This window comes from Cupressus sempervirens, chromosome 1 (genome assembly GCF_028749045.1).
Source record: "Cupressus sempervirens isolate cs-2001-9-10 chromosome 1, ASM2874904v1, whole genome shotgun sequence".
Lineage (NCBI taxonomy): Eukaryota > Viridiplantae > Streptophyta > Pinopsida > Cupressales > Cupressaceae > Cupressus > Cupressus sempervirens.
The window spans coordinates 834,742,270-834,755,621 of NC_143118.1; the positions used below are offsets into that span (position 1 = coordinate 834,742,270).

Sequence of the window (13,352 nt, forward strand, 5' to 3'; positions counted from 1 at the left end):
CCTGCTACCATTTCCGGCATTTGCTACCATTGAGCCCTTCAAATTGAACCATGAGATGTGTGAGTTCTACCCTTACTTTCTGTTTCTTACTGCTGGAAGCGGATGGCCCTGCAACCCGGATTCCAGAAGCTAAAACTCTTGCATTCTTCTTCATACTCATCTTCAGTTGGTTCTACCACTTCCGTTTCCCTCCTGATTCCATGCAATAACGGCTTCTTTCCTCCTTTTATAATATACAGCTCCTCCTGTTATTTAAAAAAAATCTTGCGCCGCGGGGGAAGCAAAAAGAACCTACGATATCCAATCGCCAAGCCACAAGCACACGTTCCACGCAGAAAATAAGACACCAGATACTCCTCGAAAGAAATCTTCAACAATTGGAGCCACTAGCTGCAGGGGAACAAAGACGAGGCGGAGAAAATCCACCCAATCACATCCTCAAATGAGGAGGAAATACCAAGCCGTGGCAAATGCAAAACAGTCGTCTACAGAAGAACTCAAACCATGAACAGAATTCCACTAACATGCAGACGGCGGCCTTCTTGCATCTCTTGTTTCAAATAACATTGACAGCATGAACATAACACTAAATGCAATTCCTCTTGCTGGAAATGTAAGCCGAAATTCTCATCCCACTAGCAATTCTTCCCAAGGCAATCCCCATCTTTCCTGTACTCAACTGTTGAACTAAAATACAAAGCAAGCTCGCAAGCCTTCCACAAACGAAAAGAAGCACAACGCTACGGCAATAAAGGTAACCTTTCAGGAAAATAAACGTCCGCAGAATAGAAAATAAGGCTGCATGAGAGGAGTGGCAACCTTGGGAGAATAAAGGCATGCGCGGAAACAATCAGCGAAGTCACCAATAGCTACCCGTCTGCGCGAAAATAAAGAGCCACCAACGGAAGCAAAGAGAAACGCCCACGAAAAAGAAAGCAGGACACCGGAAAAACAACTGTGGGAGGACAAGATAGCCCGCGAGGAAACAAGACTGTCCACGGAAGGTAAAGAATACTCCACGAAACCACGAACACATGCAGAAGATATAGAATGTCAGCCGCAGGAGGATAGAAGGCCCGCGAGGAGAAAGACCCCCGCGGAAGGGAGGTTCACGGGACCACCCGTGGAAAGCAGCCCGCAGGACAACCTGTCTGGGGAGCAACAGTCCGCGGGTGTCCTGCAGGCACACTTCCACTCCCTTCTCTTTCTTATTTTCTTTTTATTTTTTTGTTCAAAAATACAACTCAACTTTTTACAAAAAATACAACTCAACTTTGAAAATAAATATACAAGTCAACCTTTCCTCCAGACCCTGCCATCCTGCGACGATGAGGGAGTCGTTCGAACTTGGCCATTCTGCGACAACGACGGAGTCGTTCGGGCTTCGTCATTCTGCAACGACACAGGAGTCTTCCTAGCATAGTACCTCTTCAACTTTGACCCGTTCACTGCCTATAGCACTTCTTGGCAGTCCAAAGTCCACAATTTTATTACGCCATTGTCACCTACCTCCCGGATCTGGTAAGGCCCGACCCATCTAACCTTAAACTTTCCTAGTTTGATTTCATTCCGACCGTCATACTTCAGTACCAACTGCCCCGGCTGAAACTTGTTGAGTTTCATATGCTTATCATGCCACGCTTTATGTCTGTTTTGTGTCACCTCCATGGCCCACTGTGCCAATAATTGCTTCTCTTCGAGCTTGCTCAAATTATGCAGTCGCTCCCTTAAGCTTTCCATGTCACCTAGCTTATTTTCTAGTGCTATTCTCAGGCTCGGTATCATGAACTCCGCTAGTACCACTACCTCCTGTCCGAACATTAATTGGAATGGTGTGTGCCCTGTTGTCACCTTGTACGCTGTGCGGTAAGCCCAAAGAGCGGACGGTAGTTTTTCCTCCCAATCTTCACCTTCGACTGCACATGACTTGTAAATAATTGATACCAAGATCTTGTTTGTAGCTTCGGCCTATTCGTTTGCTCTCGAATAGTACGAGCTCGATAATGAATGACAGATCTTGAATTCAGTGGTGAGCAATCTGATAACATGGTTAACAAAGTGTCCACCCCTATCACTTGTTAACTGTAATGGAATTCCGTACTTGGTAATGATCTGCTCGTAAATAAATCTTGTTATGCTGATAGCTGAGTTATCCGATAGTGCGCGTGCCTCCACCCACTTGGTCAGGTACTCCGTTGCGACAACAATGTATCGGCACTATCTAGTCTTGCTCACCTTCAGAGGTCCAATGAAATCCAATCCCCATTGTTCGAAGAGTTCTTACGCGTGTGAAGGGTGGAGCGGCATAAAGTCTCTCTTCAGCGGCTTCTCGGCCCGTTGGCAAGTGTCACAACCGACGACCCATTCCCGCGTGTCATTGTACACCTTCGGCCACCACAGTCCTGCCAGTAGTATCTTCCTTGCCGTGGTGTCAAGTCCCATATGTCCACCTATTGGTCCCTCATGTGCTTCCTTCAATACCTTTGGTATTTCCTCCTCCAAGACACATCGTCTAAGGATGTGATCTGGCCCCATTTTGTACAGCAATCCATTAATCAACTAAAATGTACGGCTCCTTAATACCAATTTTCGCCTTTCATTCTCTGGCATCTCCTTGGTGGCTGTCTCGTGGACAAGTACTCTCCAATACTGGTATACCATTTTGGTAGCACTGCAATTTGGAATAGTTGTGCATTAGGGAAGTCATCATTCACGCCTCCATCTGCTGGTTCACCTGTTTTAATCCATGACAGATGATCTGGACTAACATGCTTCTTCTCGGCCCCTACAACGATTTTAAAGGTGAATTCCTGTAGCAAAAGGAGCCACCAACTGATTCTTCTTTGAATGACCGGTTTATTTACGAGGTACAATAAAGCTTGATGGTCCACAGAATACAAACGGTGTCGCCAACAAGTAGTGTCGGAACTTTTGTACTGCGTACTCCATGCCCAATGCTTCCCGTTCCATTGTGCTGTAGTTCTATTTTGCTCTTGATAACAGTCGGTTGGCAATGTATATCGGGTGATCCAACCCATGGCTACCTGTCTGCGCCAAGGTTGCTCCAATCGCATAGTTGGATGCGTCAACATGCACATGAAATTCCTTATCCCAATCCGGATATGCCAATATGGGTGCCGTAGCCAATCGTACCTTCAATGCTTCAAATGCCTCATCATGTTCCTTTTCCCATCTGAATGATTCTCCTTTGCAGGTTAACCTTTCCAACAGTTATGATACCTTGGCAAAAAATTTAATGAACCTTATGTAGTAACCTATGTGTCCCAGGAAAGATTTTATCTCCGTTACGTTGGTGGACGACTGCATTTCCAATATGACTCTTACTTTGTCCGGATCTGTCTTCAATCCTTCCTTATAGACTATGTGTCTGAGCATCCTTCCTTGCGGAACCATAAACCTGCACTTCTTCAGATTCAGGGCTAGGTGTGCCCATCGGCATGTCTCCATACACTCGCCTAGTGCTGCCAAGTGTTTTTCCTCAGCGCTAAATACCAACCAATCATCCAGGAATGCTTTGAAGTTCCCCACGGACATTTTGTCAAAGATATGCAATATGATCCGCTGGAATGTAGCCGGCGCGTTGCACAAGCCAAATGGCATCTGGTTATATGCATACACTCCATCTTCTAAGACAAATGTCGTCTTCTGTTTATCCTCCTCTGTGATTGAAATCTGATTGTATCCGGAAAATCCATCCATGAATGAGTAAATCTCATGTCCGGCTACCTCCTCCAAGGTGTTGTCTATAAATGGAATTGGAAACAGATCCTTGATCGTGACTAAATTCAGGCATCTGAAATCAACGCATATCCAGATCTGGGTGGTGTCCTTCAGTGAGATTACTATTGGTGACACCCATTCACTAGTCTGCACCTTGAAAATAATACCGGCTTCCAACGTCTGGTTGATCTCTTCTGTAACCCGTGCTGTATAGTTCTTGTTCATCTGATATAGTCGCTTTCGTACGGGAACTGCACCTTCGACCAACGAGATGCGATGCACACACAACTTCGGCGGTACTCCTCTCAGGTCATTGTATGTCCACACAAACACGTCTTTGTATTCCAAAAATATCTTGAATGCCGCTGCTTTGAGTACTGGATCCCAATTACCTCCCATCAATATGTTCCTTGGTTCTGCTTCATCCCCCAAATTCATTGTTTGCAATGTGGCTTTGTTGTATTTTATGGGCTCCCCCTCACTAAATGCATGAGAGGGTGTCTCATCCAGCGGCGATCCCCCTCTTTCATTTCTCTAAATTCTCTTTGAAACTCATCTCCATTGTGGCCTTCCTCTATTATCAGTACATTGCAGCTCTAGAACAGTTCATAGTCCTCTATTTGCCAATGGTAGAGACCGTTGATAGAATCCAAATCGTCATCTGTTGATCCTCCTTCCAATCGCAGGACTCCCTCCTGATCTGGTTTCATACGTTGCCTTCCTTCATCTTTGTCTTCCGAATCTGATGACAGAGCTTCTTCCTCCACCATCTGGGTTTGCAAATCAATGACGAATTTCTTCCCTTTGCTTTCAAGTGATAAAGTGTTTTTCTTCCGATCATGTTTAACTCTGGCTTGAATAAGCCATCTATGGCCTAGAATGGCGTCATATCCTTTTCTCTTCAACGGGATCACAACAAAGTCAAGCAGAAACGGCTGTGTGCCAATTGTCACCGATTGTGCCATCAAGACGCCGAGAGGATTAATGTCGTGTTGGTCCGCTGTCAACAATTGGAATATAGGTGGCCACAACGTCGACTGTCCCAACCTCTTCCAGGTATCCTCGGGTAAGACATTCATGTTGGATCCTCTGTCGACAATTGTGTCCGTTAGCACACTTCTGAGAATCCCCATCTCGACGACCGCCAGATGCCGTCCGAATGCAAGGGCTAGCAATATTGGGTCTTCTCCACCAGCAACAATTTCCTTCCCCCTTCTTGGTTCTCCTGGTAACTTAGCAACTAGTGCGATATTTGTGACTGTCGATCAAAGCTGAGGCATTGTGATCAACAGATCATTAATCTTGATGGGTACCTCCATTTGTAGTATCTGTCGTACAATGTTCTGTTCTGCGCAGTTCCTTGGTGAGGTGCCCGCGGTGTCCTTCAACTAAGATGTCTCCGCCTGTGTTGCTTTCTCAATTTCCTTCCATACTTCCTCCAGACTCTTCTTTTCTTCCACTAGGTCAGGATATAGTTTCGCTTGTTTTCGTGTGATTGCCAGAACCTCTTCTTCATCCGTCCCGACGGTGATCAAATTTACTCCCGACTTTGGGCACTTAGCATCGTCATGATCGTCGGGTTCGCACCATCTGCATAACAATTTCAGTGTGTTCGCCGCTGTACAATCTCGAGCGAAGTGGCCCCAAAAATTACAGGCTCGGCATTGTACGATCGACCATCCGTTAGCATCGTACTGAATTTGACTTCGGCTGCCATTGTTATTGTTATTGTTCGCATTGTTGTTGTTCTGTCCACGTCTATTATTTCTGTATCCTCCGGACGTGGCACCCTTCGTGCTTGTGTTTCCACTCCCTCCAGACGTAGAAGCCTCCTGTGCCAAGAATACTTGTTGAGGTCCTCTAGTTTTCATATTGAAGAGGCATTCTTTTGTAGAATGTCCCATGATTTGGCAAATGTCGCAAAACTGGTTTTTTGGACAGGAGCCCTTTGTGTGACCTTCTGCCTTACATTCTGTGCACTAGAGCTCACTTCCCTTTGTCTCTTTCTGCATGTTCTTATTTTCCTTCATCATACGGATCATGTCCTTCTAGAGAGCTCGAACCTTTTTGCTATTGTTTTCCTCATCGCTGCTCTCTTCTTCCAAAGACGCATCATCGTCTGACTCAGAGGAGCTACTCTTCTTCTTTTTCGTCTTCTGCTCACTTTCCAAGTTCATTGCTCGATTGTACACTTTAGTGTATGACGATGGCGGCACAATCTTCATCTTCTTTCGCAGCTTCGGGTGCAGGCCTTCAATGAACCATCTTTTTTGCAGTCCGTCGGCCAGCTTATTTTCCATTTTATTTATCAAGTCTTTTAATTTCTTGGCATAGACTCAGACTGTTTCATTTTTCCCTTGTTTTGTGTTGTATATCTCGCCCATGATCTCATTGTCGTCGCAGAGCAGTTGAAATTCGGCAGTAAACTCCTTCTTGAGGTCATCCCAGGTGGTTAAGTTTTAGGGATCTACATCGGCAAACCAGTCGATTGCAACACTCCATAGGGTGGCCGAAAACTGCCGAACCCATTCGTTTGTATCGGTTATGCCATTTTCCCTCCAAATCGTTTCGCATGTTTTATAGTGTCAAATTGGATCAACCCTACCATCATCATCAAACTTCGGCAGCTTTTCCTTTGGTCCCGTCATCCCTACTAGATTTTGTGCACAGACGTTGTTCGATCCTGCAACACTGGCACTATTCACTCCCACGCCATGGCTTTGCACTCCTGCACCGACGATCTGCACTCCCACACCGGCGGTCTACACTCCCACACCGGCGGTCTCTCCAACAGTTGTCTTATCTCCAATAGTTGTGTCCTCTGGTGAAGAAGGGTCCTCCCGCTTCGGAAGTGTATCGTGGATGAAGAGTTCAGTCCACGCTCGTGCTTCCTCGGCACTCCGAGCCGTGCGAGTCAATTCCCTTCCATCTGGATTCTCTTCCCTCGGTGAATACAAGCTCAAGAAGTCCTCCCTAGCTTCTTCCACCAATTCCACCCGCTGTCGAGTTTCCTCCAACAATTCCTCAGTGCTTCGGTGTCCGTCAGCAATCTTCTGAAACCTTTGTCTGCATTCGGCCTGTTGTGCCAAAATTAAATTTTCTTGTGCACTACGTATTCCATCTTTTCCCTTTATCTTATTTCGATCCTTGTTAAGCTGATTTGGCATTAAGCTTCATTCCTCCCTCCTTCCAGGTTCATAGGGCAACGGCGCCAAATGTTTACCGCATTAAGTAACGGATTATTGCACACAAACAATGAACAAGAACAGTAGAACTCCTTTTATTATTTGCACATGCCAAGAGATTACATAGAGAGCATAAGATAAGATAAGATGATTTACAATGATCCCAGACGGGGTATAAATACTTCCTGTCGAACCTTCCTGAAGGGGTCCGTCAGCTACATAACAATCTTAATCTACCTGTCGGCTATAAAATACAAAATCTCCGATGGCATAACCAAGTCGACTACACAATGCAAACTCTACTGACGACACAATGCAGATTAACAAAAGACTCAAAAAAATTGAAGAGACATCCGAATAAGAGCTCAAATACCCAGTTAAAATATGTTGTCAGATTTTGATTCTGCAAGCTCAAAAGAGGAATAGGAAATGATGCACCCAAAAAAAGTGAGAGTAACCCAATTGAGATCTGCAAAGTTGTTGATAAGAAACAAGAAAAATGCAAACAAAAATCAGACACACGTCTGCAACAAGAGGAAGATGCCTACAATCTTGAGGAAGAAATGTGATTTTAATGACCTGTGATTTTGCACAAAGAAAATTGCAAAACAAATTGGATGCCAAATCCCTAGTCGAGTACGGAGGAAAAAAGAGATGCAAATTTTGAACACACTCGGGCAAAATTTTCAAAAAGAAATTAAAAATATTTCGAAGAGGCCGAGAATTTTCTCTGATACCATATTATGCTAAAATAATGAATGTGTTATTAAAAAGTTATCGTGAATGATCTATATATACAAGTATACATAAGAATTTTTCAATAACGAACAAAGATAGAGATAGAGATAGAGAAACATTCTGAAGAGAGAAAGAGAAAGTTTCCATAACTAACAGAAGGAGTTTATGGAAACATTACAAAAAGAGTGGCCATTAGAAAAAGACGGAAGAGAGAGTAAATAGAAAACTATCTAATATTGTAATAGTCTCTTCTTTTTCAACACTCTTCTCAATTCTCTGCCTAGACTTGTCCATACATGAAAGTCCTTTGAGGTGTTATTTGTATTGCAAATGTTTTTTCGTTCATAAAGTTGTGTTTGATGTATGTTAGTAGAAGTTTAATATTTTACTTGAATATTAATAAATATACATACAAAAGTCATAACTATTCTCGTGCATCAAAAAAGCTAAACAATTAGATGTCCTTATTCTCGTTGTTTCACAAGGAGAAGCATACAACAAGCATGTTGCATGCAATTTAAGCTTCAAAAGGTCCAGGAAACTATGGACAATGAGGCACATCGCATGGGATTTTGTGCATGAATTATTAGCATTGTTCATTGGTTATTGGAATGTTCTATCATCTTTCCTTACTCAACAGTTTTGTTCGTTGTGTGCCCAAGCTTGTCCCTACATATGGCCTTTGGGGTGTTCTTTCCACAACAAACCTTTTTGTCCAAAATATTTTGATTGATGTATGATAGTAGGAATTTGGATTTTGTTAAATATAAATAAGTATACATTCAAATATCCGTAACTGATTGTAATGCATCAAAGAAGCTGAACAGTTAGATCCCATTTTCCTATTCTGATAGTTTCACAATGAGCATCAGACTACATGCATGTGCTCTTCATCTATTTAAATAATTAATGCACGCGAATTCAGCTTCAAAAGGTACACAATATCCAACAAATGAGAAAGAAAAAAGCATTATTGAACACAACAAACAAAGACTAACTTGTATATATTACCAAAATCTTGCTTATAGTTGTTGCCAAACCAACTATGCCCACATTCTTTAGCAACCTACCTACATCATTGCGTTGGCATTACAAATTTTGATATTATATAAGAAAAAACGAAAACAGAAACAAATGTAGGAATTCAAACAATTTTATAGATACTTAAGCCTTTATCACATTCAGTAAGAAATTAATTGTAGTCCTCAAAAAATATCTCAAAATTTTAAAATTGACTCCTCAAATGAGACAATCTAAACTTAACTCTGATGATATATTCAAAGGCAACCCAGATTAGGCAGATTTGGACAATTATCTAAAAGATTATTCTGTAGGATTTCATGAAAATACAAATACAAACCTAGATACACGTGACTACAAAAGATAACAAAAGCTACATGCAAATGTATAGATAGCGCAAAATGTAAAGATAAGAAAAATTCCAAATATTGAGAAGATAGGATTTCTTTATTTGAGTTTCCGAATTTGAGAAGATATAGAAAAAAGAAAAATCCAATGAAAGAATAAATTAAATGTGCTGATTTATCATATCCTATCTAAAATTGAATAACTTGCCTATGTAATATTTGGTGCAATTAAATAATTATATCAACACCTCCCCTTATGTGCAACTTAGGACAAATGTGAAACATTAAAACGGTCCCAACAGCTAGACCTGATCAAGTGCTCATGCATATTGATAATGCCACTCATTAGGAAAAGATAAAACTTGTTGGATAGAATTCCCTAAAGAGAGGATGAAGAGAAACATGCAGCCCCCCTTCAAGTACTCTCCTGCCCCAATGGTAGATGCTCAACATAAAATGCTTGAGATAGTCCACGATTGTTGAATGGCATTTCTCCATTTGGTAAAACAAGTCAGAAGAAGTATGTAGGATATCTTCCCATTCCTAAAAGAAATATAAGCAATGAAAAATCAAGACGTATGATCTCTAAATCTTGCTCAAGTGTTGCCATGTCAATGCCAAAAGACGACAATCAAATCAGGTGTTCCAAGCCCAACTAATCAAAGTGACAATCCAGCTCAAACAGATGTAGAACATGATCCAAAGATGAAAAAGACCTCCTTCATGTGTTGCTCAAAGATGTCCAAGCTACTGCCATATTGTGATAGATGATCACATGAAGAAAGAACGAAAGGGTACGAAGATGCCTTTTTAATGTCCCCTTTCTCAAATAGGATTTAATAATCATAAAGTTAAAACATACAAAAAAAATGAGGAGATATGTTATATCAACTAATTGCCTATTTTGACTAAGTACATGTATCTGTTGTGACACTTAAAGGAATTATGGGCAGCGATAAGGATATAAACCATGAGTGTGACTTAATAGTAAACCTAATGAAAGTATGACTTCATCATTATTATTTTATTGTGTGATTATCATGTTCAAAAAGCAGATATAGAATGCAGCAGTTAACATATATGAATTACACAGCAAAGGTAATTTGTGTGCAACGATATAGAAACTTAAATTGAATATCTAAACTTATGGCAGCGACTACACATAAAGAAGTCAGTTGAGATGAGAAGCAACAATCTATAATGTTGATGAACAGCAACATTACCGATTTTATAATTGCAAGATGGTGTTTTGGTTCCTCAAGATATGCAGAGACTGTACTAATGTTTGGATTCTGGAATGATGGCTTTGCCATGTTCAAGCAATGCTGGCAAATTAACATGGACGGCAGTGATTTCATCACAAATAATAATTATTGAACAACGTAACTATTTATATAGTTGTGACTCTATTACATCAGTGTTGTATCATGAAGACATAGTCTGCTCTCAAATTCATGACATGTCAGCAAATTATTCCGTGTCCGCAATATTATTAGGTGATTCCTATTTATAAACTTGGTTGACTTTATGAGCAGTGATTAAAAACAGATGTCAGCGATAGAATAGGTGACAGAAATAATATAAAAACAAAATAAAAGGCCCATTCGAAAAGGTGCAATAAAAATTAATACAATAAAAGTGCAATAAAATGGTGAAGGGTGCAATAACAACGGTCAAGCTAATAATAACAATTTTTTATATGGCAGTTCATATGGCAAAAGGTAAGACAAATAGAAAACAGTGAACATACAAAGGCAGCAATCAATGATGTTGAGTGATTACAAGGAATTAGTAATTGAAGGGTGCAATATTAAGACAAAATAATTTAAGGAATGGTCAACAAATGGTAAAAGATATGTTTCTCCAATTTTAAAAGACATGATCTTTACAAATAGAAGATATATAAGATGCCAATGTTGGAAGATTAAAGGGTGGGAAGGAGTAATAAAAGAAAAGTACTTATCAGGTACATGCACTAGACTGCCGAGTGGAGAATATAGATAAAATACATCATGGGAAGAATCAGAATATAATTTATATCTGGCATTCATCAAAAGGAATCAACAAAGTATATATCTGTTAAATAGAAAGGAATCAGAAGTAATTAATTAATTAATTAAATGTATACCTGAAGTGTATAGCTGAATTATATATCTGAATAATCAAATATATGTGTCCACCTTGGTGGATGTCGAAGTCCTCCCACCAGGGCCAAGAGGGTCAAAGTCACACTCTTGGGCTTAGATTGGACAAGTTGAGGACCCAAATACAATTTTCCTACCATTCCTGACATGATGAGCTAACTTACTATATGAGATGTAGGTAAGGGGGTATAAAGCTGCCATTTGAGTAGACCACCTTGGTGGATGTCAAAGTCTTGCCACCAATGCCAAGAGGATTAAAATCCCACTCTCGGGCTAAGATTGGACGAGTTGAGAACCCCACTACGATCTTCCTACCATACTAAGCTAATCAGCTGTAAGGGGTGAAGTATAGATAGGAAGCAAGGCAAGCATCCCACTAAGTAGGCCACCTTGTGTGGATGTCAAAGTCCTGCCACTGACACCATGGAAGAAAAAGTTCCGCTCTTGAGATTTGTACAGAATTGGCTTGGCCAAACCTATCATGACTCAATCCCTATGTTCAAGATTTATTCAACAGCTTCGAGGGATTGCATTTAAATTCAAATATTTTAAGCTAATATTATTAGCCTGTATAGATATGTATGCATATGTGTTCCCTATGTGATTGCTGAGTTTTAAAATAAATTTTTAGCTAATTCTAGAAGAGTCCACCATAATATCCTCCAAATCTACAATATATAAAATAAATTTTTAGCTAATTCTAGAAGAGTCCACAATAATATCCTCCAAATCTACAATATATAACTCACAAAACAAACCTACAAGTCTATCAAGTATTCATCCAAAGTAGCGATACATGAAAGATGATGAAAAATATCTTGTTGCACTAAATCACTGGAAGCCCCATTTGAAGCATCATTGAACTCTAAAGACGTAGAAAGAAGAGATAGATATTCAACATGTCTCAAGAACCTATGACGCTAAAAGAATTTAAGGTTCAAAAAGTCCACACTAAATGGCTAAGTATGAATTAAAGGAAAACCAAGAGAAAATGTGAGGTGTATTAGACTGAAACCTATATTCCCACCTATGACAATATGTCTACTCTGCAAAACCAAAAAAAATATAATCTAGTGGGAGCTCAACACTCTTCCTTGTCCCACTATGTGGCATCTAATAGATAGAAAAGTAGTGCTCTCCCAAGGACATATCACATGCCCTAGTACCCCCATTTCCTACAAGGGATGTTTTGGGAGCTTGGGGATGCCTATGAAATTTTCACTCCCTATCCCCTTTCCATGCCCTTGTTCAAAAATAATTCTGCAACGTTGCAGAAACTCTAAGGAACGTCAAGGAATGCTTACATCCAAGCTTTGCCCTACCATCTTGAGGATGACTAGCCTTCCCCTATAGCATAGCAAAGTTTGGCATGCTTTTTCTTTAAAAAACACACTCTTGATTGACATTAGATATGCTCTATAAATAGAGGGAAAGAATTTATTTTTATTAATAAGAGGCAAATGCTCATTTTTTATTAATTTCAAAATATTTACAATTACCCCATTCAAGTGCAGGCACCGGGGGAAAAAGAACGGGGTTAAGAAAACCTCCAATATAGCCCGGGACTGAAGTCGTGTTCAAGTACAGGTACCCTAAAGGGTCTTGAAGAGTGAATACCCTCTTTTACAAAGCTGGAAAAATACATCCTTGAAATTTTAGATATTGGATGAAGGAGAAGTAAACTGCAGAGCTCTCACGGTGGTGAGAAATACATGTGCCCAATAAAGGACTTTGAGAGGGCATCTACTCTTTTACATAAAATTGGGAAATACATAATTAAAATTAGATTTTTATTCTTACTAAAGTAATATTACAAGGGTCTCCTTGGAGAGAATACGAAATTTGACAAATTCATCCGAGGTGTTGATCCTTGCCTATTGTTATATTCAACTTTTGAGATCTCTGAAGTTGTGGAGGGTGAAAACAAATTAACAGATGATTCTGGAATCGCCTATGTTGAAGACCCTATCATGCATAACCACAACAAGCTTTCTCCCTACTAGGTGGTTAGACTTAAAATTTAAACCACATCTACAGAAAATTGCCTATATAATAAACTGTCTGTAAGAGCCTCCCATAAGCCAAACATAAGGATCTATAGAAAAGATCTTGTCTCCAATTTGTCATGGCAAATATAATTAAGTTTACCTTTGACTGCCCTGTTTGCATCACAGAAT

At 40.4% G+C, this 13,352-nt stretch overlaps 1 protein-coding gene across 2 annotated transcripts in view; it reads right to left on the reverse strand.

Annotated features, from left to right (window-relative positions):
* Positions 1-13,352, reverse strand: part of LOC149580442 (uncharacterized) — a 165,237-nt gene that overhangs the window by 127,606 nt on the left and 24,279 nt on the right. The window contains exon 2 of one of the 2 annotated variants that reach the window (XM_089790913.1): positions 8,676-8,734. The exons of the other annotated variant lie outside the window; for it this stretch is intronic. Within the exon in view, the coding sequence (XP_089647039.1) occupies positions 8,676-8,734 (59 nt within the window). The remainder of the gene's footprint in view (positions 1-8,675; positions 8,735-13,352) is intronic. 2 annotated transcript variants of the gene reach the window in all.